At 51.8% G+C, this 25,422-nt stretch overlaps 11 protein-coding genes across 11 annotated transcripts; 10 read left to right on the top strand and 1 right to left on the bottom strand.

Moving 5' to 3' along the window:
- Positions 1-985: 985 nt before the first annotated feature.
- Positions 986-3,391, top strand: Z517_05059 (uncharacterized protein; the record flags this gene model as incomplete). The annotated part of the gene is made up of 1 exon (XM_013430386.1): positions 986-3,391. One exon carries the CDS (start codon positions 986-988, stop codon positions 3,389-3,391), a length of 2,406 nt encoding a protein of 801 aa, XP_013285840.1.
- A 330-nt stretch (positions 3,392-3,721) lies between these two features.
- On the bottom strand, positions 3,722-4,678 carry Z517_05060 (uncharacterized protein; the record flags this gene model as incomplete). The annotated part of the gene is made up of 1 exon (XM_013430387.1): positions 3,722-4,678. The coding sequence occupies one exon, from the start codon at positions 4,676-4,678 to the stop codon at positions 3,722-3,724; it is 957 nt and encodes a 318-aa protein (XP_013285841.1).
- A 325-nt stretch (positions 4,679-5,003) lies between these two features.
- Positions 5,004-6,107, top strand: Z517_05061 (uncharacterized protein; the record flags this gene model as incomplete). Its single annotated transcript, XM_013430388.1, has 1 exon — positions 5,004-6,107. The coding sequence occupies one exon, from the start codon at positions 5,004-5,006 to the stop codon at positions 6,105-6,107; it is 1,104 nt and encodes a 367-aa protein (XP_013285842.1).
- A 333-nt stretch (positions 6,108-6,440) lies between these two features.
- Z517_05062 (uncharacterized protein) lies at positions 6,441-7,361 on the top strand (the record flags this gene model as incomplete). Its single annotated transcript, XM_013430389.1, has 1 exon — positions 6,441-7,361. The coding sequence occupies one exon, from the start codon at positions 6,441-6,443 to the stop codon at positions 7,359-7,361; it is 921 nt and encodes a 306-aa protein (XP_013285843.1).
- Positions 7,362-7,796: 435 nt separating this feature from the next.
- Positions 7,797-9,947, top strand: Z517_05063 (uncharacterized protein; the record flags this gene model as incomplete). The annotated part of the gene is made up of 5 exons (XM_013430390.1): positions 7,797-7,996; positions 8,044-8,429; positions 8,483-8,739; positions 8,786-8,999; positions 9,076-9,947. The coding sequence occupies 5 exons, from the start codon at positions 7,797-7,799 to the stop codon at positions 9,945-9,947; spliced, it is 1,929 nt and encodes a 642-aa protein (XP_013285844.1).
- A 1,798-nt stretch (positions 9,948-11,745) lies between these two features.
- Z517_05064 (uncharacterized protein) lies at positions 11,746-12,666 on the top strand (the record flags this gene model as incomplete). The annotated part of the gene is made up of 5 exons (XM_013430391.1): positions 11,746-11,816; positions 11,909-12,062; positions 12,159-12,269; positions 12,332-12,523; positions 12,577-12,666. The coding sequence occupies 5 exons, from the start codon at positions 11,746-11,748 to the stop codon at positions 12,664-12,666; spliced, it is 618 nt and encodes a 205-aa protein (XP_013285845.1).
- Positions 12,667-13,882: 1,216 nt separating this feature from the next.
- Z517_05065 (uncharacterized protein) lies at positions 13,883-14,761 on the top strand (the record flags this gene model as incomplete). Its single annotated transcript, XM_013430392.1, has 1 exon — positions 13,883-14,761. One exon carries the CDS (start codon positions 13,883-13,885, stop codon positions 14,759-14,761), a length of 879 nt encoding a protein of 292 aa, XP_013285846.1.
- A 1,901-nt stretch (positions 14,762-16,662) lies between these two features.
- Positions 16,663-17,391, top strand: Z517_05066 (uncharacterized protein; the record flags this gene model as incomplete). The annotated part of the gene is made up of 2 exons (XM_013430393.1): positions 16,663-16,854; positions 16,900-17,391. 2 exons carry the CDS (start codon positions 16,663-16,665, stop codon positions 17,389-17,391), a joined length of 684 nt encoding a protein of 227 aa, XP_013285847.1.
- Positions 17,392-19,782: 2,391 nt separating this feature from the next.
- Positions 19,783-20,628, top strand: Z517_05067 (uncharacterized protein; the record flags this gene model as incomplete). The annotated part of the gene is made up of 1 exon (XM_013430394.1): positions 19,783-20,628. One exon carries the CDS (start codon positions 19,783-19,785, stop codon positions 20,626-20,628), a length of 846 nt encoding a protein of 281 aa, XP_013285848.1.
- Positions 20,629-22,262: 1,634 nt separating this feature from the next.
- Z517_05068 (uncharacterized protein) lies at positions 22,263-23,204 on the top strand (the record flags this gene model as incomplete). The annotated part of the gene is made up of 1 exon (XM_013430395.1): positions 22,263-23,204. One exon carries the CDS (start codon positions 22,263-22,265, stop codon positions 23,202-23,204), a length of 942 nt encoding a protein of 313 aa, XP_013285849.1.
- An 833-nt stretch (positions 23,205-24,037) lies between these two features.
- On the top strand, positions 24,038-24,869 carry Z517_05069 (uncharacterized protein; the record flags this gene model as incomplete). The annotated part of the gene is made up of 2 exons (XM_013430396.1): positions 24,038-24,473; positions 24,559-24,869. 2 exons carry the CDS (start codon positions 24,038-24,040, stop codon positions 24,867-24,869), a joined length of 747 nt encoding a protein of 248 aa, XP_013285850.1.
- Between the last annotated feature and the right edge of the window lie 553 nt (positions 24,870-25,422).

Raw genomic sequence — 25,422 nt, forward strand, 5'->3', positions numbered from 1 at the left:
TGGACACGGTTCTTTCGTGCAAGACATTCGGACAGATGATGGTGATGGCGTCGACGGCGCACCTACTGGCGGGGCCTGGGGCCTTGGCCCTTAAGGAGGTACTACCTAGGAGACTTTTTAGCTAAGAAAATTCCCCTTGCCGGGCTTCACGGTAGCTGCGGGTGACCCCTTTGGTGCTTTCGCGTCTCCATTGATAGGCACCCAATGGACTCACAATGGCCACCACAGCCACTAACATCTCGCGACAGTGGCTGCAGGTCAATCCAAAGCTCCAACCAATCTTGTGGTGCCCTTGCAGCACTGACCGCGTGTGTTGACCTGACGGCTGGTCGGCAACCAGTCCTCCACCACCACAGTTGATGGGGTCTCCAGCCAGCCAAAGCCGCAAGATGGCGATTTACAAAACCTGGTCTGCCAGTTCTCAAAGCCTGGAACATGCTGGGAACCAGGGCCCCTCGAACTGCTCAAGGCTGTAAGTGACTGGCTGAAAAGCCCTGTCACTTTGACCACCCCCTGTCGAGTCTGTCCATCTCCGCCTCTCTTCCGACCACTACTTCCGCAGAACCGCAAAACTCTATGCACATCAATCCAGACGTCCACTTCCATTTCGTCTGGCCCTGTCCTTCGTTTTGAACCACAACAAGTCACTGCTTCCTCGTCTGCCGGGGGACAGGAGTCGAGAACCGGCCCTTGTACCTGCGTCCTATCGTGACCCTGAACCATCTACGAATATATCTCTTCATGCCTTGCGAATCCCCGACGTTCGCTATCACTCCACGTCCACGATCGACCTGGGACACGTGGATCGCAAGGAGGACAACTTGCCAGCACTAATCGCACGCCTTTTGCTATCATGAGGAATTGAAGGACCTCTCATCGAATGCTTAATCGCACAGTCGTTCGTTCTTATACAATTTTGGACCCAACACTCGCTTGAAATCTGGGGTTCCAACGCAAGAGAAGGACACTATTCTCTGAAGACGAGATGTATACCCTGTGGTCGCTCGTTTGTCTATATGTTGCGCTCTCTGGTGCACTGAACTTGGATCTGAGTTTGGCCTTGAGCTTGGACAAGAGACTGCCCCTCAGGTTCATGCGCAGAGACATCGTTTATTCCAATACCACGTCGCCCCAGCTAGACCTCAGACCAGAGGTCACCACGATCGCTTCGCCGACTACATCTAATCCCGTTCTCAGTGAGACGACCTTGTCTACCGAGCCAACAATCGCTCTACCGGAGTCTAGGTCGCCTCTCAGTATCGCCGACACGAACCCGAGCTCTGCTACAACCGCCCCGTTCAGCTTTCCTCCTAACCTTCCACCCATTGTTACCAGCACAAGCACAATCGTTCCAGTCAATCCTCCGCCAGTCCAAGACCCTCGCGGCTCGAGTCCCAGTTCATTGACAGTCGCTACACTCAGTCCTCCACCCATTTTTGGTCCATCGACCCCTCCCGAAACAACAGCTACCACATCGGTTGATACATCAACCATTTCTTCCTCCGGCAACATTGTTACTCCTATCAATGGACCTGCGCCGCCCGTTTTCAAAACCCCTCCACCACTACCATCTTTCACACGACCTTTCACAAACTCGAGCCTGAGTATAGATCTCGGCAGTACTACGAATGCCTCGACAACATCCCCAACTTGCACTGGCTCAGTCACTTACTTTGGCTCCGTTCCGCCCACGGTCTACGTCACAGTCACTGAAGGCTTCAACGTGACGATGACAGCCAGCAATGCGTCCATGACCGAGACACCGACTTTAATCACGCCTTTGCCTGCCTGTCAAGCAACGATCATGCCCATTGCTGCGTCATATAACCCTGCATCATCCGCCAGCGGGGAGGACCGGAGTAAAACAGAGTCGAACATTCCAGGCCCATCGACTATTCCTCAATTTGCTACCAATAATCCGTTTTTTGCTCCCGAATCCTCTGCGCCCGTGGTGCCAGGAGAAACCCCTGCCCTTGCGAGTACTCAACCACCATTGGTGTCCGCTTCGCTAGCTTCATCGGCTGTCTACTCGAGTGTCGACTATACCAGTACTGTCGTCGTCACAAAGAAGACCCCGGTTCCCGTGGTAGCCCCGCCAACCACTTCTATCGACATCAACTTCAATTTCCCCTCGCAGAATCCCACCCCTCCCCCCAGCGGAGGAGGCAATAACGGTGACAGCAATAGTGGTGATAGTGGACAAAACACTGTCAACAATGGTGGCGGTGGAAACTCCCCTTCCAGCAACAACGCACCCATAACTCCCGCAACAAACAATGGAGGTAGTTTCCCATCAATCAGTGCTCCGACTGGCGGAAGTTTGATTGTCGAAGCTCCAACAACTACACGATTGGGCAACATCATTGCTTCTATCCTCAACTCGCCCTTTGCGACTGCCTCGCCGACTAGTCGTGCCTCTGGAGCCGCTCCCTTGACCACCACTGTCAACGGTGTCCCGATCATTGTACAGCCTTTTAGCGTGGTCATTGGGAGTCAGACCGTCGCGATTCCCAATTCGGTCCCCACTACTGTGCAAGCATCTGGTGCTGTGTTTACTGTGGAGCCCTCCAAGATTATAGCTCCTTCGACGACCATAACAATATCACAGCTTCCACATGAGCAGATTGTAACGCCCATTCCAACGGGTACGATTACTACCGCATTTGGCGGTCTCACTCTCACCGTCGGGCCAACGGTCGCGATTATCTCTGGAACAACGTACAGGGTCGGGCAGGGTGCGCCAGCTACGACCGTCACCGTTGATGGAACCAGGATCTCCATCGGCTCTGCTGGCGTGGGATTGCCCGGCACTACTGTGGCGCCTGGTGGTGCGACGCCGTTTACTGTCTACACTGTAGAAGGTCTGACCTTCTCTATCGCTGGTACCGAGGCTATTGTTGGGGGCACCACATATCGCATTGGGTCGAACGCTCCCCAGCTCACTACGACCATTGGGTCGCAACATGTGTCGGTATCGCTCGGCCCTGGTGGCGTTGGACTGGCAAGCACTACGTTGACTCCTGGCGGGCCGACTGGCTCTCCCTTTGTTGTCTACACCGCTGAAGGATTAACTTTCTCGGTCGACGGTAGTGAAGCCGTTATCAGTGGCACTACTTACCGCATTGGATCCAACGCTCCCCAGGTGACCACAACCATCGGTTCGGAACGAGTGTCGGTGTCATTTGGTCCCGGGGGAATCGGCCTCGACTCGACCACGATTGTTCCACAAACAACCTCGTCACACAAATCGACCACCGAGTCAGAAACCGCATCCGCGACTACATCTCCGACACAGTCTGCAGATGTCGCCAACGACGCACTATCCAAGACTTTACCAGCCAGTCTGCGATGCTGTCTATTTGTTCTGTCTTTGGGATGGCTTGTTATTTGAACACCCGATATGACGTGATACGATGGAGTTTTAGATTTTTGATACATTGGAAATGGAAAAGTCTAGTGCCTAATAATGGCTGGGATATGGTGGAATTTGTTTGACCTTGGACTTTGGGACGATCATGATACCCGCAATACATTGACGATCTGATTGATTGGAGTTGCTCCAGTGAAGAGCCCTTTGGGAAAATGAATAAGGCGGATACGTTTGAAAGATAAATATGGTAATAGTGCCTGTGTACGGACTGAATGGTGGAAAACCACCACAAACGCACAATTTATGTGGCAAGTTGCAATATCATTTCCATCTTCAACTTGAATCATGGTTTTATCTGCACAAAAGATCTCCTGCTATCATCCCAGAAACACTCATGATAGAAGCCATGAGGAGGTTGATTTGGTTGTTATCCAAGATGTCGTTTCCAGAATTGACCAACCTGCTGCTCTCTTCACCACTGGACTTTCGGCCATGCCCTTGCACATGTGCAGGGGGCGTCTTGGGCCTCGTAAGCACCTTGAGGCCGCCGGGTCCTTCAACGATCTTCCCAGACCGCCGATCGATGACCGAGGCTTGCAGCAGTGCTCCCAAGAGAGAGTCGAGAAGCGTGCCAATCGTTCCAAGCCCTGTCAATAACGCGAACAGAGTGAGGGCGTCACAAGGCGATCCGGCACAAAAGCGCAGGAGTGCCACACTCGTAGCAGCAATGGCAGCGCTGCCTCCCACACCGGCCAAGAGTCCAGCAAGAGTCACCCCGCCGTTGGTACCTCGTGGGACAACTCGCAGCGGGTTCGTGATGAGCACTGGTTGGGATTTGGAGAGAATTCCCAGCTCGCTAGACAGAGTGTCGGCAGCCACCGCAGCATAGTTGGCCATTATCCCCATCAGCAACAGGTCAGCAAACGTGTTGCTGCTCTGTCGGCTACCACCAAAACATTCTGCGCCTTCGCTCGTGTCTACTCCAAATAGCGAGACATGCAACAAGCACAGCGCACTTGCGCACCCGCTGTTCGCAACCACCTGCAGACTCGTGCGAGGCCCTTCTCCGCCTGAAGCTCCACTACTTGACACTGTCAACGTGGCTTTTACGTCATGTTTCACTTTTGTGGCCGTCGTGCCGAGCAGGAAAAATGTGCAAAGTAAAGTGAACGGGAGGGCAGACGGATGAAGGGCGTGGATCGTTGCGGTAAGTGCTGCGGTCAAGATGCCCAGCGGTGTGAGGGATCGCCGAGTGTAGGCGCGAGTGACCAGGAGGAGGGTTACGGGAATGGCGATGATGGGACGCATCTTGGAGGTTGTGAAAGACGTCGGAGGGAGGAAGAGGACAGGGACGAAATATATGCACCACAGGAGCTGTACACCAGGCACAGTTCCAGCTGCATATGGATTATGTGTGCCTTTGTTGTTGAGTTACTAAGAAGGCTGTGGCCGCTGTGGATTGACAAGCAGGCGATGACGTCTGGCTGTGGCGTCCTGCGGTCTTCCACTCCCGCATTTGACTATCAATTCACAGACTCTCCATCTCTTTCAACAGGTATCGCCAGGCAGTCAATCCCAATCGCTGGAAAAGATCGAGGATGGGATACCACTTTCCAGAGCTTCTTGGAGCACGATGTTCACATCACTTTTGGCCAGATCTGCTATAAGGCAACCAGAAATACTTTCCCGATTCACCTCCAAAGTCGGTTCTCTGCACCACACCACCAAACGAAGGCTCCATCTGGCTCCCCCTTTCCTCCTCGACGACTATATCCCACGATATCACCTGCTCTCCTCTGCCGAGGCAGCGAAAAAACGGTCTGCGGCCTATGCCCACCTCCGTCAATGCAATCTCTGTCCACGTCTCTGCAATGTCAATCGTTACGAGACTACCGGCCACTGCTTGATCGGGGCGGAAACGGTCAAGGTATCAACCATCGCACCTCATTTTGGGGAAGAGCCATGCCTTCAAGGCCATAATGGATCCGGGTCTATATTCTTCAGTGGCTGTAACTTGAGGTGTGTGTTTTGTCAGAACCACGACATTGCCCACCAGAAAATCGGCTTCGATCTGACCCCGGAGGAGCTGGCGGAGTGGATGGTGAAGCTGCAGGAGGTGGGAAATGTGCATAATATCAACGTGGTGACGCCTGAGCATGTCGTGCCCCAAGTCGCACTGGCTATCCTGACTGCCCGGGAGATAGGCCTCAATATACCCATCGTGTACAACACTAGCGCATTTGACAGCTTAGAAAGTCTCAAGTTGATGGACGGCTTAGTCGACATCTATTTACCAGACTTCAAGGTCTGGAACAATGAGACGAGCAAGCGGCTTTTAAAAGCCGACGGATATGCAGACACGGCAAGAGAAAGCATTCGAGAGATGTATCGGCAGGTGGGTGATCTGTGCTTCACGGCTGACGGCATCGCGAAGAAAGGAGTCCTGGTCCGCCATCTTGTCATGCCGGGAAAAGAACAAGAGGGAATACAGATCATGAACTGGTTGGCCGAGGCTCTAGGGAAAGATGTCTTTGTGAATATCATGGAGCAGTATTTTCCCACGGCTCATGTCGGCAAGGAGAAAAGAGGCTCGAAGTCGGACGCCTCGAGCAAGAGATATGCGGAAATCAATCGACCGGTTACCCATGAAGAAGTCGGGGTGGTGCAGAAGGCAGCCAGAGATGCTGGACTTTGGAGATTTGCTGAGCCGGCGAGACATGGTGGCTGGAATATCTGAGTTCCAGGCTCATGGTTCCTGGCCAGTCTCTTGTCGCCATACACCCAGAACAGTCAGCCATCCGGCACCACTCACACTCGGCAAAGGCAGCAGCGCACGGCATTGTGTCAAGACCCACAAACCTTCCGCATGGTCAGAGCTTCTTTGTCCATAAAAATACACAATCTGGCCCGCCTTGGTGCTCACAGCTGCTATTGGTCAGCCTTACTTCTTTGTGAAGTTGACAGGTCAAAGACGCATCCTAGCACAAATGCCGTACGCGGAGTCAATCGGTCAATCCTTCTATCCTACAGTCTTTGAAGAGGCCTGCTCAAGTACTACCACACCTCTGCAATGGCATCTCTCCATCATCTGACACCGTTCAGCTCGACGAGACCAACACTGGTTACCGCTCAACATTCTCAAGTCCGTCAAGAGGCAGAGTACATCCAGGAGCGTATAGCCGCTGCGGAGTGCCTGTACAGACGACTAACGGCAGAGATAACAAAGACGCAACACAGACTGGTGGAAGCTCGAAAACATAAGAGTTCCGATGGGCTGACAAATTCTTTGAAAAGGAGCATCAGAAAGAAGCGATCACGTCTGAACCGATGTGTGAAGAACCGCCAGGCGTTTGAGGCAAGATTGGCCACTATCTTTGCTGAGATGGACAGAATGGAGCAACGACAATGGCGCCACAGCTCTCCGAACCTCCCCGACTTTGGGAGATCTCATGTCCCTGAGGATAGGAATGCCTCGATAGCAGTGCCGAGCTGGACGACCTCGTACATGTCAACCCCATCAGTCAGGAGCACTGTGCAGACTCTCGATATACCGACTATTCCAATGCAATTGCAATCCCTTCACCATGCTGTTCCTATTCACACTCCCCAGACACCCGTCATACGTCCAACGCAGTTTTCGCAGATAACATTAGGCCGTCCGCACGAGCAAGACTTGGGTTTCTCTCAAGCTGGCAATGATGCTGTGATCAGCCCAAGTGATACAGTTTCTTCTTATGAATTGAATTCACCAAACGGTTTTCCAGTCACTTACATTCCTGCCGCCCATCAAGCTGACGTGCTCGACGCGCTGCATCGGATGCACATCTCTACACCGCAGGAGTCTCATACGCAGCCTTCGAGTATACCAACCACAGCGATAGGGCAGGGCAATATCGATTTTTCTCATCGTCTCCGCATGTTTGATCACCAAAGTGCCGCGTTTCGACTGGAGAGAGCGGCCAGAAAGCACAAGGGCCACCGGTCGTGCTAGCGAGGTGGTACAGCCATTGGTTTTGGATGATGACTTCTGGGTTCATGTGGTAGGAGTCAGATTCGTTGTTCATTCAGAGGTACAATCAGTCGTGGATCCATTCCTGACTGCGTTGATGTCTTGCGTTTTCAATATCGCGCGACTAGTGACTGTCGCTACGGCGATGACCAACAACACCAGAGACACATGGTACATTGTTTGCTCTTTTCTTTTCTGCCGTGCGCCTCTCTGCATCTTTGTTTGCCACCAGATCCTTCCCTCTCAAGCAACTGTTCCAGTTTCTCTACGCACGCAGAACTCAGTCTTGATATCGCTAGTTAGATCAAAAGCCTTTCCAAGATTCCCTTTCCAGTTTCCTTTGCCCTTCTGTCTTTCCCTTACCGTGCCTGACTCCTTGTCCTCGTACCTGGGCGAAAGCTACCGCCATCCTCAACAATGAAGCTCTTTGTTTTGCTGTCTCTTCTTACCGCACGCTTCGTCACCTGCTTCCCGTTCATCGGACATGATACAGACAACAGCACCATAGACACGTATGACTACGTTGTCGTGGGTTGCGGAATTGCTGGTCTGGTGGTGGCTGCGAGGCTGAGCGAGGATCCAACCGTCTCTGTCGTGTGTATCGAAACTGGCTCTCTGTATGTCTCTCCCCGAATTCATGTACTGCTGACTGACAAGACGACAGTGACAACTACGAGGACTCGATCGAGATACCCGTCTACATCGGTGACCGCCCTGCAGCATACGAATGGGACATCAACACAACTCCACAGAAGCAGCTCGATGGCCAGCCACGTGTGACGGTCATGGGCAAGGGCGTCGGCGGAGGCAGTTTGATCAACGGCATGATATGGAATCGAGGCACCCAGAACGATTTCAACATCTGGGCCGCACTAGGCAATCCAGGTTGGGATTGGGAGAATCTATTACCTTACTTCAAAAAGTCCGAGACATACACACCGCGATACTACGATGGCGTCCAGAACCAGCCTGTCACATTCGACGAATCCATGCACGGCTTCGCTGGACCGGTCAACGTATCTTATCCGCAATACTTCTGGCCGCAAACTGGTAATTGACTGCCTTGCGGCGTTCCTTGCGGACAAAAGCTGACATGGTCACAGGCAACTGGTTTAAAGCACTAAATACCCTACATATTCCGGACTGCTTCGACCCCAACGACGGATTATCAGCTGGGAGTTACTTCTTGCCATCGTCGATAGATCCTGTCAATCAAACTCGCTCTGATGCGCGACGGGCATACCACGACATGGCCGCTGGTCGTCCAAATTACCACCTAATCACGAATGCTCAAGTCGGACGCGTTTTCTTCGACAGCAACTCAACAGGATCCGAGGCAGTTCGCGCAGTGGGTGTCCAAGTAGGTTCAATTCGCCAAAGCTCGTGCAGAACTGACAATTGCACAGGCCGTATATTTACTCAACGATACGACACGGTTCGTTGGAGCTACTCGCGAGGTGATCCTTGCAGCCGGTGGTATTCACACTCCGCAGATTCTCGAGCTATCTGGTATCGGCAACGCCAGTTTGCTGCAGTCTCTCGGTATCCCTCTAGTCCAAAATTTACCAGGGGTTGGAAACAACTTGCAGGATCACGCCATGATACATCTGTCATATCCATGTAAGTCCCGACGTGGCAGAATGTGCTGTTCACTCCATCCCGCAATTACCTGCTACTTGATCTAACTCAGTCACAGTCCAGAATACATCTGTCCCACGCCCAGCCTGGCTGCTCACGAATTCGAGCTTCGATGTTGCTGCAGAACGAACTTATTTCTCCTCGCGAACCGGCCCATGGACAGCGAAACCTTCGACTGCAGTTGCGTTCCCCTCTCTCGCGCAAATGGCAAACTCCACCCGGTACATCTCTCTCCTCGAAGACGCAATGGGGCGTTTCGGGCTGGTCCCGTCTGTCTTGCCACCGGAGTACTCCAGCCCGGACAGGAGCGGGTTGACCGTCCTGGTCGGGTATGGAATGCAACACAACATGGTCGCCGCGTCCCTGTTGCTCAACACCACGCCGGCGTACGAGATCCTCAACGACAACTCGGGTGGCCTGGACCTGGCGCTCATGCGGCCGCTGTCGCGAGGGACGGTGCACATCACGTCAGCTGACGAGCGACACGACCCGGCCGTCAACCCCAACTGGCTCAGCCACGCCGTCGACTTTGAGATCCTGCTGCTCGCCGTGCGATTCAACCAGAGGATCCTCTCCACGCCGCCCATGCAGGGGCTGGAGCCGGCCTTCGCCCCGGGCCCCGACGGGAGCATCGCGCGCGACATGACGCGCGAGCAGATCGCGTCGGTGCTCCGCCACGGCGTCGGCACCGAATTCCACTACTCGGGCACGGCGGCCATGCTCCCGCTCGACCTTGGCGGCGTGGTCGACCCCAACCTCACCGTCTACGGCACCCGCAACCTGCGGGTTGTCGACACGTCGCTCTTCCCCGTCATCCCCGGCGCGCATTTGCAGGCCGTGGCGTACGCCGTGGCGGAGCGCGCCGCAGACGTCATCAAGGGCATCGCCGTCGATGTTGCGGCGGGTGGTGGGGGAGGGTCGCCTGCGTAAAAGGCGATACCTGGGGTTGGTGGTCAATGTTGGATCAGGGTCACTGCAGGCGCGGAGGCAGGCAGGTAGATAGACATTGACAAACGAGCAGGCATCAGTCACAAGTGGATAGGAACACGTTGAATTGCATACCCGTCTATCCCGATGGTTATGGCGGACTCTTCATGCTCAATCTGTATTTGTCCTCTTGTATATGTGTCACACAACCCCGGCCATGCCCTGCGAAAAGTTATCCTTGTGGTGACAACCATACCTGGCTCTCGCCGTCCGCACGCGAGAGAGGGAGAGAGGGGGAGAGAGAGAGAGTTTATATACCTCTCTATTTCATTGCCAGAATCAATGACGCGGCTACCCACTCTCTCACTCTCTTAGCCGTCAACCAGGGAATGACGTATAAATGTTGTCTATCCCCCACCAAAGCATTTACCCTGGCCTCAGTGAGTGAGAACTCAGCAGTGAAGCAACCAGGAAACCCCCTTCTCAGGGCTATAGCTAGACACTTTCCCAGCTGCCTGTTTTCGTGCCAAGTGTGTCGTGGCCACTGTCCAGTCCAGTCCAGGCGATGTAATACGAGTAATGTCTAGAATCGACAAGTCTCGGTTGCCCGATTCAGGTGGGCGGTTCGCGACATGGCCTAAAGCGGCGGTGTGGGATGATTCCCATTACAAGGTGCGAGGCGTGGCAGTAGCAGTAGCAGTAGCAGTAGCAGTAGCAGTAGCAGTAGCAGTAGCAGTAGCAGTAGCAGTAGCAGTAGCAGTAGCAGTAATTGACAGCAGGGCAAGCGATAATCTTGTCACTCTTCACCACCTGGCCGGGTGGCCGGAAGGGTATCTGTGAGACCGGGATGCATGCTGTGCTGCGCTGCACAGTCAGAAGTCCCGGCGTTCCAGTTGGCACTGCGGGGAATTCGGTTTGAGAAGGGATTTTGGTCGTGTTTCGTATCTTGGTTGGTAGGTAGGTATGTACGGGACGACAAGGTCGCGAAACAGTAGAAGTAGGTACACAACTTGACCATGACAATACCTCGTACACTTCTGTCAATTACGGCTCATGTCTGGTCGACAGGGACCATTCCACGCAGTTCATCCGAACCGGCCGGACGGTGGAAGGGGAGCGTGAGCACTCACGCATGACGCGGACCCGTCGTCTTTCGTCAACGGAGCTGGTCATCATCATAAACGAGGTAGATATACGAGGTAATGAAACGAGCACAAATTACGGAGCATCTTACCCATCACTATTCGTAGCAGTAGGTACTCTGGTACTGTAAGTCCAGAGTAGTGGGCTACCCGAGTGGGACATTTCCCCCAAAATAGGTTCAGGCCATGCTGGGCATGTTACCAAAAATCCCACCCCTCCTTCCACTCTAGGCAAGTCACCAATCCACATTTGTCTAAGGTCCGTCGCTGCTTTTTTCAATCTGCCAAAAAGCAGCCTGATGGATGCTTCCCCGCAGCGAAAACAAGAAGACAAGGGGCCGCCCTATGATATGTACGGGTTGTCGGTTGTCAATGACTCGGCGGGATGGTGCAATTTGAGTATTTTTTCTTGGTTCCTACCGGTCCGCGGATAACCATTGGTTTGGGGAACAGGTGAGAGCAAGAGGATTCCATAATCAATTATTGCTCTATCGAGAGAGAAAGAGAGGGAGAGATTCGATCCGTACATAAAGCGCGTCGGCGTCCCCAAAGCTTTAGAAGTGTATTCCTCAGAAACCCCGCCTCCCATTCTGTTCTTCGGCTTCCTTTTCTGTTCGGAAGGTCCATACTCGACACACACGACAGAGATTCTTGACACAATGGCTGCAGCTAAGAAGCCCGTCCTCTACTATTTCGACCTCGGCAGCAAAGGCCGTGGCGAAGTCGTCAGGTGGGTAGGGAGTAGAAGCACATCCCTAGGACCCGATCCCTTCTGTCAAGTGTATATTCGTCACCGTCCCCGTTGCTGACTCTGAAGTGCAGGCTCTTCCTGCACGAACTCGGCATCGAGTACGAGGACAAGCGGAATCCTTATGACGCCACGTGGGGGGAGCTCAGCAAGAAGTACGAAGCTGAGGGCGTCACCATCACTCGCAAATTGCCGTCGCTGGATATCGACGGTCATGTTTTGTCCCAGGTAAGAGAAATCAGACACTAGACAAAGCCCTCTGCTGGGTTCCCCGCTATCGACGACGACGGCTTTGTCTGTGTCTCTGCCTAACCATTAGCCCAGCATGTTCCTATCCTGAGATATCTCGCACGGTCCGTGGGTGCTTACGACGGCACGACAAACTATGAGAAGTGGCTGGTGGACGCTGTTTCCGACACTTACATTGACTGGAGGGTATGTGCCGACTCTGCTATTTCCCCAACATGGCTGTGAATCTGAACTGAAACCCGACGCAGGCCCTGTGGGTAACCAACCTGTCCGAGAACAAGCCCGAGTACAAGACCACAACGGTCCCTCTTTACTACGGGATCTGGGACAAGTTCTACTCCCAGCACCCCGGCCCGTATCTCCTGGGGAACACAGTCACGTACGCCGACTTTGCCATTTTCCAGGCACTGGATAACGACGAGGTGCTCGGTTGGGGTCCGGTAAGTCAAGAAATGCTTTTCCCCAGCCATCTACCATGTTGACACTTTCCCAGGCCTCGCTCCCGGAGACTCTGAAGGCGTTGAAGGCTGCCATTTCCGAGCGTCCGAATGTTAAGGGGTACATAGCGGCGAGAAGTGCTTGATGTGATGACGCATAACAATACATTGAGCAGAGAATGTATTGTTACAAAATTTGTTCGAGGAATTATTATGTTCGATAAGTGGCCTTGGCTCAGCCACGACACGTACCTCACCGTTGCCACCAAGAGAAATGTCAATCTCCGCTGCTGTAGTGCACGTTGGCCGATCTGCTACGATGAGATCAAGGCTGGAAAAAAAAATATCACCTCAGCAGCCCAGCCAGCCGGCAGTATGGTCAAAGCTCATTTTGTCCCGTGGGCCGAGGAAACCACGCTCTCTAGTCAAAGAGTTCCTTTGGTTTCGATGCTGTAAGTCCTACTCTGCTGCGCCTCGTCGAGGGGTAGTCTTGCGAATTCGACTGCGAGTCGTGTCAGATAGCATTTGTGTTTTCACAGCGATTGCTGGAGCCGTTATTCATCGTCCGTACATAAAGCCATCTCTTTCCCAAGCGGGATATTCTTTGGACTGTACAGAGGGAGGGCATCAGGAGCCGATGTAGCCGAGTCTGTCACCGTGTAGGTACGTCTTGGACGGAATTGACTGTCGAAGTTTGGTAAACCAAGGCTATGCTCCTTCAAGCGCGATCCGCTAACAGATGTTAGAACGCCAGACGAGTCCAAGATCGTGAAAGGTTCAGTGAATGGGACATTTCTCGTATCAAGTGACGACTGGACGTGCACTTAATGAGCCAAAGCCTGCTGATGATGAGGAACAACCTGCAAGATCTGGGGAGTAGTTGCCGCAAGCAACATTAGGAAGCCAACGGTCAGTTTGTGATGCACAAGATCCCATTGTGGCTCTGGCCGGCCGCATTCCACGAAATCTGCATGACCGATTCCACAAAGGACAGTCGGACCTCCGACTCGAGCAAATGTGCATTACATCAAAGATGCCCGAGAAGCGGAGTGAACAGTTTGAAATTACGGGCTGGTTGTCTCATAGCATTCAATGGTGGTCGGTTTATGACCACTGTACCATAGGTCTCACAGCAGGACATGTTGATAGGTTGAAGAGAACAGCAGAATTCATGTATTTTCAATAAACTTGTAGATTATTCTTTCTTGTCCATCCATGGTCCGTGACCATTCCTGTATAAGTCGTTTCGCTTCTTTCTTGGCACATCTGACAGCCTTATCATACCATGCGTATAAGTCGATAATCTCCGTGCTGTAGATATACTCAATCCCAATTTCCGACCCCCTATATCAAGAAAGCAAAATGTCCCACTTCTCCACGACGCAGTATAATTCCATCTCCGCGGCGTACGACTCGGTCAACGACCTGCCCATATCGCGCGCCATCGTCATCAACGTAGAGCGCCTGATCCGGCCGTATATCCGGGGTGCGCGCGTGATGGAACTCGCGTGCGGGACGGGCTTCTTCACGCGGCACCTGCTGGACTGGGGCGCCGCGAGCGTCGTGGGCGTCGACGTGTCGCAGGGGATGGTGGACATGGCGGAGGCCGAGACGGCGAGGCTGCCCGAGCATGCTGGCAAGTACAGGTTCATGGTGGCGGACTGTAGCGCGCCGTTCTCCGCGAATGCCAATGGCAGCGGCAGCGACAGCGACAGCCACGGTACCGGCGGAGACTTCGACCTCGTCTTCGCCGCGTGGCTGCTTAACTACGCGGCAGATCAGGCCAGCATGACAGCCATGTTCCGCAACATCGCCAACCACCTCCGGCCCGACGGACGCTTCATCAGCGTCCTCCCGCACCCCGAGGACGATGACCCGATGATCTGCATCGACCATGTCAACGCACAGCGCCGTCTCGGGTACGGGTACGGGATCGAGGTCCGCCAGACGCTGGCCCTCGCCGACATCCCGCACGCGTACCACGTCCACCTATACTTCGACACGGTCCCGCCCGTCGACTTTGGGAACTACTACCTGCCGAAGCGCGTGCACGAGGCTGCAGCGCGGCAAGGCGGCATGACGGGCCCGCTGAGCTGGGAACCCGTGTGGCTTCCGGACAACTACGACGAGATTAACCGGTACATGAAGACGCCCGTGGCCGCGGGGTATTTCGACCGGTGGCTCGAGTACCCGGACTTTGGGATGTTGGTGGTGGTAAAAAGCGAAATAGATACACAATAGTAAATCGAATGGGATAGGTAGCCACACACACACAGCCACAGCGGGGTTATTTTCAGGAACCGCAACAAAAAGAACATGAGGAAAATCCTGTATCCGAGGTGACGCCGAGCCCACCTATGAGTTGGTCTCGCCCAGCCAATGAAAGCCGAAGCATTCCCAGCGACCTTCTCAGACCCCTTGATCACAAGCAGAAAAAGGTACAAACATGCCCACAACCGCCTTGCACCGAAAGACAATCGGCGAATTGAACGTACTGTCAGAACTTTTTTGCGTAGGGTTACTCCACTGTTATTATCTATACTAATTGCGTTATGCTTTCCCCTTCCTCCACCTGTCGATACGGGAGTAACCCGTGGTATCATGCCGGTAAAGCTTCAACTGTCTGATAAGTAAATCTCTCGTTCTTCAATCACCTATATCGAAACCAGACCGGTCTTCGTGCAATCGCTGCGCATCATCTTGGATTGAATGTCAAACTATATAAAGTATCAGAACTAGAAGAGTGGATTTATGGCAGCTTCAATCTGTGTATTCCGATCTTTATCTCATAAGGTAGGGGGCCCAGAAACTGCGGACTAAAAGCTTCGTTGCGAGGCTGGCACCTCCATCTGGCTTCAGTAAAACTGTCCGTTCGTCTCGATCCCTCGCCTATATGGATTAGACTCTCGACGGGTCAGAGGGTAAGAGGACTAATCGGGTTTCATAAACCCGCTAAACTCACCTCGGTTTACTGCCATCGAGCAACCACCTCTCCTTCGCCGGCTGGCACACGATTTCTATCGCCGACTACTAAACTGGCTGAAATTCGCCGTCCCTTCGAGATACATTCGTCGTCGAGGAGCAAGCTTTGACTTAATCAGAGAAAATATTTCCTCCAGGTATGGCTCTTACCATTATTCTCACGCAAGGGCTTACAAGAGCAGATTTTTCTCTACAACCCATCAGTACTTCACGCAGCTAAATTAAATGCTATTCAGTTAGTTATCGGCAACGTCCAGACGGATAAACGAGTGAGCAAAAAGTGAAGGGCTTGGAATAACCGAGAGTGTCCGTACGAACTTTCCTCAGCTGGATTATAGTGACGATATTATATATCTAGATGTTGGATCCGCTGCTGAGTTGAGAAGGTCCTTGTTTCCGTAGGTAGGAGATTTGACAGGGGCATTGACTTCAGTTACTGGTAAGTATATAAGCATAATTATTGGAAAATAATTGACATGCTGTTCAAACAAAGGAGAATGCCCTGTTTTATTTTGACGGCCGCGTCAGTTTCAGCTCTTCCTTCATGGTTCAATCGGCGAATCTCTGAGGCGATCGAGAGCAGCCTGTTACGTAAAGAACCCTAGTTTAAACGAAGGGCGGGAGACATTAATACCTGTAGCCATTGGGCTTTGATGTTGAGACATCTTGAAAATTATTTCATAGCTCTTGCTCCCGGTGGATTCTTGCGAATTTCTCCTTCAACATGTCCAGCAGCAACTCCAATCCTTCAAACACAACCTGGCTCGACAAAGGATTGGGTGGCGAGAACAAGAATAAGGGCATATAGTTGGTCTTTCCTTGGAGGCGAGAGCCATGGATTTCTCTCATACAGCCACACGAAAAGAGCCACTTCGTGTCAAACACTTCTGGAAAGAAGAAGCCCGGGCCGGCCAAGTCCAGCGCATGTCTATAGCAGCAGGTATTATATACGGTATGTAGTTAGTCCTGGCCTCATTCGTGGTGCCGCTAGAATCACAACAGCGGCCTATCATAACCCCCGTCGAGCTGTTCCAGTCTCGTGATGACTGCTCACAAAAGTTCCGATTTAAGAGCAAGTAGGCTATCATCACCCCCAGATATCAGAACCTCTTTCCGAGTTTATTTTTTATCGAGCGCTTTTCATAATAATCAGTTAAAACATGCAAATTATCGCGACCGACGATGATTTTCGGCTTGCAGTCGAGAAAGTCCCTCTACGGGCCGAAGATACGGTTCAGGACATCGATAAAGAAGGGCGTTTACTTAACCAATGGAGCTTATGGACCTCGCTGGACTCGAAGAACGTCGGGCCCGAGTGTAAAGAAGTACTGCGGCAGCTCATTAAAAAATTTGTACGTTGATATACATCGATTCTTCAGCCGCTAACCCTAGGTAAGGTCCCTAGAATTAGAGACGAATGCAGCCGCGAAAGACGACACTTTATCCCCCAACACCAGCCGAAATTAGGTTGGCTTTCGAAGGGTTTTGTTGCTCGGGATCAGGTGATCGTAATAGTGATAACACGAAAGCCCGAATACTCTAAACATTTCACGAAAGAGCCCCTCCCACTCCAACCAGACCATGCGACTACCAACCCTACAGAAATTGAGGAAGCCCCCGCAAATCATCAGCAGACTGCTTCGAAACAAACCACTGAATCGACGCCGATAAAGCAGACACCATCGACCACAATTCCCTTCGAAAAGCTCGAGGAGCAGTGCTATGGTGTCGTTATGGATTCGAATCTCGAGCCCCACCCCCTTAAGATCCCGGTTGGTGATATTCTCGTTATTCACGACGGCGAGGGTGTTGTCCTGAAGACTGGCATTTTTGGCGGGATCTTCGTGGAATTGAAAGGCGTGGATGGGGATGCCACTCCGTCCAATTAGGCCAATCCAAAGATATTTTCAGTGGAAACCCTCCTCGAAATTCACGTCTTTTACATCCACAGAGACTCCATTCGTCTCGTGGGGGGCTTCAACGCTTCGCATTTGGGCTTCAGTAGGAGTATACGTCGGAAGGGCCATTCTCCAGGTGTCTCAATTGAAGTGGCTGGCGCTGAGAATGGCAAACGCTGCGGCCGTGTGCCTTCAGCAAACAGCGAGAAGGTGTGGTTCTGACCATAACGTCGCGGGAACATATGGATATTGGGACTTGGTACTATAGGAACGTTATTTTATGCAATGCCATCACGCTATTTCGGAGCCTACAGAACTTCATCATCATTCACTAGTCGGTCTTCGTGGTCGTTGGATTTGGCTTCGGCAGAGGCCAGTAGCCGCCTTGGCGTGCACGAGCCGACGCGTGCGCTAGATCACCAGGACAGCTGGAAGGAAGAACTCATATCGATGATACATGGGCTGGAGACAAAGTTACAGCATGTCCAAGAAGAGGTCGTGGCGTTGGATTCTGGGCGACGTTATAACCAGATCATGAGAACCGAGGCGCAACATGCCGCTTGTAAAGTCCCACTACAAATATCAGAGCAGCCACAAGACGGGAGGGGACCTGTCAAACACTCTGGAATGTATTCGAAACGGTGGCACAACCTTGCCCAGCACGGAAGCAGACTGCCGACTCAAGGGTAGCAGTGCCCAGGGGAATGATGGCAGTTTCTCAATGCCGCGTCCGACCGAGCCGGCTGATACAACATGGTCACACGCTGGCCTACAGGGCTCTGGAACCGCATTCCACCGAGAGGATGCAGGCCTGGGGTCGTACAATTTGGTCCTCGGTGGGTGAAAATTCCGGATTTTGATCCAAGAGAGTTCCTCCCAAAAGTCTGAAGAATTTATTACAAACAACTGGCCATGTAACAGTTGTGATCAATTCGTCCACCACAGTACATTACTAATCAGTCCAGAGACACCTACGAATAAACGGTATTGGGTTTGATATACATATCGCTGGACCTGGGGATCTAGTGTTCACGCGCCCAAGACAGTACCATGCGGTCGTGAACGTCACGAATTGCGTGGCAATAGCAATCGATTTCGCCCCTCTGGCCCAAATCTTCCTGCCCAAAGATCTACTTGTGTGCCGACATTGCGGGCTATATAACCTCGAACACGAGCATATCCAACAAGTTCAGTATCTTCCAATATGTCCGGCGAAATGGCCGAGTACCGTGTCCGAAACAGCAGCCAACACGGTCCGAAGAGGAAACCAGAATCGAGCAGAATTTCCGTGGACTATAGAGTAGCGAAGAAAACCAAGAAAGACCAACCCTTACCAGTCGCTGAAGACATACAAGACCTGGAATAAAGCAAAAAATAGATACGAGCAGTTGACAAGCTTTGTAAGTTTCCCAGAGTAGGAGGAAACTAGTCAACTCCGATGGTTTTTCAAACTAGGAGCTGCAGTCCGGAGCCGGCGTGGTAGGGCTCCTAGAGAGGCCACCGGTAGATATAAGAATATAGGTTGCTAGCCAACTGATACATGGCAGCTACAGGAGGTGTAACACAGAAGTTCTCTACAGTGTTGGGGGTGTCCTCTGTAAGACAGCTCCCAGCATGCGATAAGTAGGAATAGGGTGTGCGCTGACTTCCCAGAATCACGTGAGGGGTCCCAGGGAAGGCTTGGCAGGCCGTGACAGAGATCTTTGAAGACTTTATTCACCAGCTCCTCCAGCATATACCTCGGTGATTTCTTGTCGTCTGCGCTCTTAGGTCATCAAATCTCTTGTAGAGTTCTAGCGGATTCTCAAAGGTATACCAAACTTCTCTGGGGACGCCAACAAATGCTTTCTGAAATCGTTCTGAGTTATCGTGATACATATTTTGTCTGGTTGTTCGAATGAAGATAGCGCGGATCCAGTGTGGGTGACGCCTAAAAATCTCCTCGTAGACCTCTGGGTCGCGCTGTCGACTGTCACCGAAGCAGATCATTTTCTAGGTGGAGATACTAAGTAGATCTTCTCGATGTGGGAAAGTTTGTATTTCTGCACGGTATCGTATGGAGGTAGCATCATTTTGAGCACCCTCTCCTTTGATGGCAGAATATTCTCTCTCCTACCGGAAATGCCGTAACATCTCGTGGAAGATTGTACGGCGATGCCGAGAGACACCAGAAGTACCGCTCTTGCAATACGTGTCTGCCTAGACAACTGTCAATATGTCTGCTTAGCCGCGCACGTGGGCGCCACTGTATTTAAGGTCCTCGGAATCGAAAGGGAATAAGAATAGACCTAGCTGAGCGGGGGAACACCTCCAAGATACCCTAAACCTCGAACATAACAATCTATACAGATCATCTCGCAAACGCCAGTCCTGCTGTTGGTCATGTCGTCGGCTCAGGAGCACTTTGCTAAAGTTGCCTCGGTCTACGAGAAGGGAACGGGAGGCGCGACGCGGAGGGTCGCAACTCACCTTGTGCAGCTGGCTTCACCCATCAAGGCAGATGCCAAAATTCTGGACAACGCATGCGGCACAGGGGTGGTCATCGATGAGCTTCTCGCGGGTGTTTCGGACGCCGCGGTGAGGAATTCTCTCATGTTCACGGTTACTGATGCTGCCGCCCCGATGGTTGAGTGCCTTCTTAGCAAAATAGGAACGCAGTGGGATATCCCTGCCGATCATGTCACGGCTCTCACTCTGGCCGCGGAGGACCTTGATGGTATCGCATCTGACAGCTTCGACTATTCCTTCACGAATTTTGGCTTTTTATTCTTCAAAGACGCTGAAAAGGCTGCGAAGCACATATATCGTACCCTGAAGCCCGGAGGTCGAGCATTCGTCACTTCCTGGAAAGACCTGGGCTACATGCAGGCAATAGAGAAGGCGGCCGTCCAAGTGCGACCGCATCACCCACCGCCGCACCTTCCCTTTGACACGGCTTGGCTCGACTCCGCACATATCAAGGATGTCTTTGAGCAAGCAGGCTTCCAGAGCGTGGACGTGCACCAACAAGCAAGTTCGTACGCGTCAGAATCAGTCCCCGCGCTCAGCCATTCGTTGGTGGGAATGATGGAGGGCATGCTGAAGATGCAGGGATGGTCGGATAGTGAGGTGGAGAGCCTTCCTCCAGAGCTCGAGCGCGCCATTGAAGGATTGACTGACGCGCTCGTGATTGAGCCAGGTGCTGCGTGGATCAAAATGATGGCACACGTAGCCGTCTGCGTTAAATAAAATACATTCACTCACTGTTCTGGAAGGGAAAAGGACAGCACTGATATATGGTGTCAGGACTTGCAGTAGGTTGATTCGCTACCTCCAGAGGTGCTATGTACACGGAGATTCTACTTGGAAAGTAGAAAGGAAACCTGCGCAAGTGACTGCCTTCCGGAGCCTGGAACAAAAATAAGACTTGTACGGCGGACATTTTAGCGAAGGTTGTGCAAATCTACTTTCAGTTAAGCTCCAGGCATTCTAGGCCTGTTACAGCGCCTACTTTTCTCTAATAGGCGTGCTGAGAGGCCCCTAGAGCACACCAATTGCATTCGCACTACTCCGTAGTGGGGAATTGATGCAGTTGTGCTTCCACGATTATCTCATTTAGGTTCGGGCCGGTGAGCCCGCCACATGTACTCCGTTCTCTGAGTCTCTCCTCTTCTACAATTCTGGTTTCCAGACCATCGACACCAGACCAAGGGGACGCGCGTGATGCGTGAATATGCGTCGACGCTCGCTGTAGCTGTAGAGTTAGCCCTTCCTTGAATGTTCGGAGGACAGGTTTGCTGCAGAGGTGTGCGTGAAAAATTTCGAGTTGAGGGTGTGTCACAGCCAAGGCTACATGTCTCGTGTGTTTCCTTCTCAGTGCCGATGTGCAGAATGCGCCAGAGTAACGAACGAACGATCTTCAGCTACGCCACACGAAAATGTTGCTTCGTCCCCGCTCGCATACGTGATAGGCATAGTTATCACAAGGGTGTTAGGGTCTTACAGGGTCTCGACCTTTTTCAGCTGTGCCCTAATAGTGATTTTAGTTTCGTTGAGCTCTGGCTGGGCAAATGTATGCAATGTAGACTCTGCAGAGGTGTAATATCAATGCCGACCTTGACGAACAACCAGTCGTGGATGAGAAGCAGGATATCTGGAAGAAACGAGTCAACAAGGTGTAATCGCATCAATGGAACACTGGAATTGTGCCGTTGAGAGGTAAGGTTAACCCTAGGCCTGATTAAACGATAAATATTATGGTAGGTAGATCAAAACTGCCGTCAATCCAGGACAAGCTTTCCCTAATCCTGCCGGGGGCAGCACATCCGTATGTCTTGTGGGCAGCTGAAACAATGAATTAAGTTGGTTGCGTAAACGAGACTGAGGGTGCCTTTCCCCGCACAATTCGAGACCATCAGATGCGAACCCTCCCAGTTTCCCGTCCTTGCAGCCACCACATTCGGAGTGGTTTGCGTCCCCCCATGCATATTTCGAACATGTGGCAGCGCTTCGATTTCTCCTGTACCGGGTTCGAACAAAGTTTCCACAATGGATCAATCATCTGGCCGACCCGACATCTTCGCGTTCCAGACTGACCATCCCAAGCGGCAGCAAGTCGTCTGGCGCAGGACGAATCAACTCCTAATACTGTGTGCTTAGAAGGCCTGGAAGGACCGATTAAAATATTTTTTGATATTGGCACCGTGGCTGGCTGAAGGCCCCCTTATGGGAAATTCACCTGGCCGTGGCTGAAAACTGGTTTCCCTTGGTCTAGTGGGAGAATAATCAACTAACAAAATATAAGATCAAGATTGATGCTACCTCGTTCTTGAATCTCTATCTTGAAAGAGCTTGCTCACATATTCACTAGACTTGATTCCGCTATGGAGGTTCCCCAAGGACTATTTGGCGAGAGAGGATGGATCGCAGAATATTATGACGAGAGAGACTTCTGCTATGAGCCTGCACCAGGGATCGAGGCAGATCCTCAGGCAAATCTTCGTGACAGCGACAAATATCGCGCTTATTGGGGGAAAATATACAACCAAGGTTCTGCCCTTAACTCCTGTGTCGCTAATGCAGCAGCAGCTCTTTTTACATATGAGCTGAACAAGGAGTTGGCAATGTCGAAGAGGCAGACTCCCCCAGCCATAGATCCTTCTCGAAGTTTCATCTGGTACAATGCCCGCAAAGTCGAGAAACCAGCCAAATTTGACAACGCTACCTGCCATACGAGAAGTGCGATGAAAGCTTTGCAGAAGGACGGGGTATGCAAAGAAACCCTCTGCCCGTATCCACAAAACCCAGATAAAACAGATGCTGTTGAAATAACCAGCAAGGAACCGTCAGAAGACGCCAAGTCTGCTGCGAAAGCCTATCAAATTGCGTGGTACGGACGACTTGACAAGAAACGCTCCCCCAAAGAAAGGCACGCTTTGGAAGAATTGGCCAACCGCTCAGCCGATGAAGCTACGAAAGAAAAGAACAGGGATGGAGAGCTTTTGAAGGAGAAGCTCTGCAAGGCCATCACTGAGGGCTATCCCGTGCTATTTGGAATTCATTATTATTCCAAGGACGCTTACAAACAGTTCGAGAAGAGGGAGTCCGGCAAATGGTTGCTGACTAGGTTGGACGAAAGGCACAAAACCCCTCCACATAAGTACCCGAGCCACGCAGTACTCGCCATTGGGTATGATGAAGAGGGAGTGACATGTCAAAGCTCATATGGAGAGGACTATTTGGACAATGGAACGTTCTTGGCGCCCTGGGCATGGATTACGGACTTTGAAGCAACAGAAGATTTTTGGACAATGAGGTTCTTCTAGCTTCTATGACATCCATTGTAGAAGACTAGCTCTATGGTCTAGATAAGCCTCAGTGAACTATACGAGAATTATAAGCTCCTCTATGAGATCCTTCATCACGTAACATGGTAAAGCATACGGGAAAATGCCTCGATTCTGGACGTGGCAGCTGGGTCTCCCCATCAGACTTTGCATTAGATATCTTCTCTGCGTGTGTGGCACATGCATTTCTTTGCTGCTGCATGCACTCCTTGTGCCATGTTCTAGCCTGGATTGAAACCTGACAGGAAGCGGCGTTCTGTATGGTCACAGCTTGTGTCGAACATAGCTTGAAATCTGCATGTGGGCGTAAGAATATAACAGCTGAAAAATCGTAGGTTCGTCAGGTCTCTGAAATGGGAAAGGATACTTCCGGGGGCTTGCCTTCGAACTTGGAACTTTCCTTGGTCCAGACCTGAACGAACGAACGAGAGATCCACACCCTTGATGTGCCCAGCTGTTCAAATGCACCAACCTGCCTCCGCACGCTTTCAGCCAGCCACAACAAAGCTTGTCACATACCGGTCACTTACACTTCTCTGGCTATTGGAGACTTGCTTGTGGAAAGATGGCAACAAGGGACAGATTTTGAAATCTACCAAATCTGATTGAGCTGAATCAAAGTGTGACAAACGCTTGTGGCTTGCGTAGTCTTGCTTTTACTCCTTCTCGACCGGTCTGGGTCGAAACCTGATTCCAGCGCTTACATTGCATCTTCATGTTCACGAGTCTGGAATACAAGTATTAAATCTAGTAGTCATGTCTGCCTCGCCTCACCCTTTTCTAACAATCACGGAGCACTCCATTATCACAAGATGTCGGAAACTGAACTCCCCCCCAGCTTAGTCGATGATGAGGGAAACTTTCCCACCATCCCAACCAACCCTGAGGACGAGAATCCAGATCGTACCTTTGGGGCAACCGCGTCGAAGTTGCTACGAGCCAACCCGAAAATCAAGGACTCCAAAGGAAAACCCTTGTCTGACTCATTCAAGGATGTCGATCCAAGATCCCTCCCTGGTGCCTTCTTTTTCATGAAAGTAACCCCCAAAAAGAAGGAAGGTTCTTCCAAAGAGCCCGAGCTCAAAGGGCAATTTGACGCGCTGGCATACGACCCTTACTTCTCCTTCGAAGAAAACACGGATGCGATCAAAAAGAGATACTTAGAGCAGCCCCCGTATCTCGAAAACCTAACTAATCGCGACACGAAGGACAATTTTGTCTCTGTCGAGGGCGACAGAAATGCATTGTGTAAGTCCTTTGCTACCATAAATCTCCCTCCTGAACCTTTTCAAGCATGATGACCGAACTGTGTGGCTAACGGGGTTCCGAAAAGCCGGTCTTTTTGGCGCGAATCCCACTGCGTATTCCAAGACCGACTGGTATTTTGACCAGCCCATCCAACTCACACTGGCGTTTAAGGCTAATAACTGGGGTCATGGCAATCCTGTTGGGTTTGCGTGGACATCCGGAAGTGCACAAACAATTGAGATTGACAAAACGTCTCCAACGCACCAATTCAGAAGGCTGTTCAGGCGCAAGGCAGAATGGAGATATGGTTTCCAGGCAAACGTGGACAAATTTACCGACCATGTGTACCTTGTGGAATACTACACTGTGCCAGTCAACCCGGTAAAATGGACCTAGCAGACCATCTTTATGTGGCTGTTGGATGGTAAAGCTTGAACAGGCCAGAGCGAATGAAGGTCGGCAGAAAGAAAACAGCCTCGTTGGCAAGGCTGAGCAAAGTCACCTGACCATACAAAGAGGAAGCCAACTCTGTTAACTATGTTGAACTCTATTAGCAGAGTGTAACATAGCAAGCAGAGCCAGAAATGTAGCTATATAGGTACGATGAGGCCCAGGAGAGGACTCATCGCAATCGACTTCGTTATCATTCCTAACCTCTGAAGTATGGCGTGAATCATCTAATAACTGCGGGGCCCAGAAACGGGACTGAGCACGGTTGATGAGAAGGATGAGGAGAGTGAGCGGCGGCCTGAGCAGGCTGGGCCGAAGTTGAGCCAGGTCACATGTTTCCTGCGTTAGGGCGGCAGGCCGCGTTCCCAAAGGATGCCAAGACCAGGTGCATTGTCGCCGCTGAATACTGATGGAAGCGGCATTGACGGTCATGTTGGTGCGGCGGCAGTCGCACCGATGCTGCAAATCCAGGGTGTCCAGGCAAAGAGAACCGAATACA

The sequence above is a fragment of the Fonsecaea pedrosoi genome, assembly GCF_000835455.1.
Source record: "Fonsecaea pedrosoi CBS 271.37 unplaced genomic scaffold supercont1.3, whole genome shotgun sequence".
Lineage (NCBI taxonomy): Eukaryota > Fungi > Ascomycota > Eurotiomycetes > Chaetothyriales > Herpotrichiellaceae > Fonsecaea > Fonsecaea pedrosoi.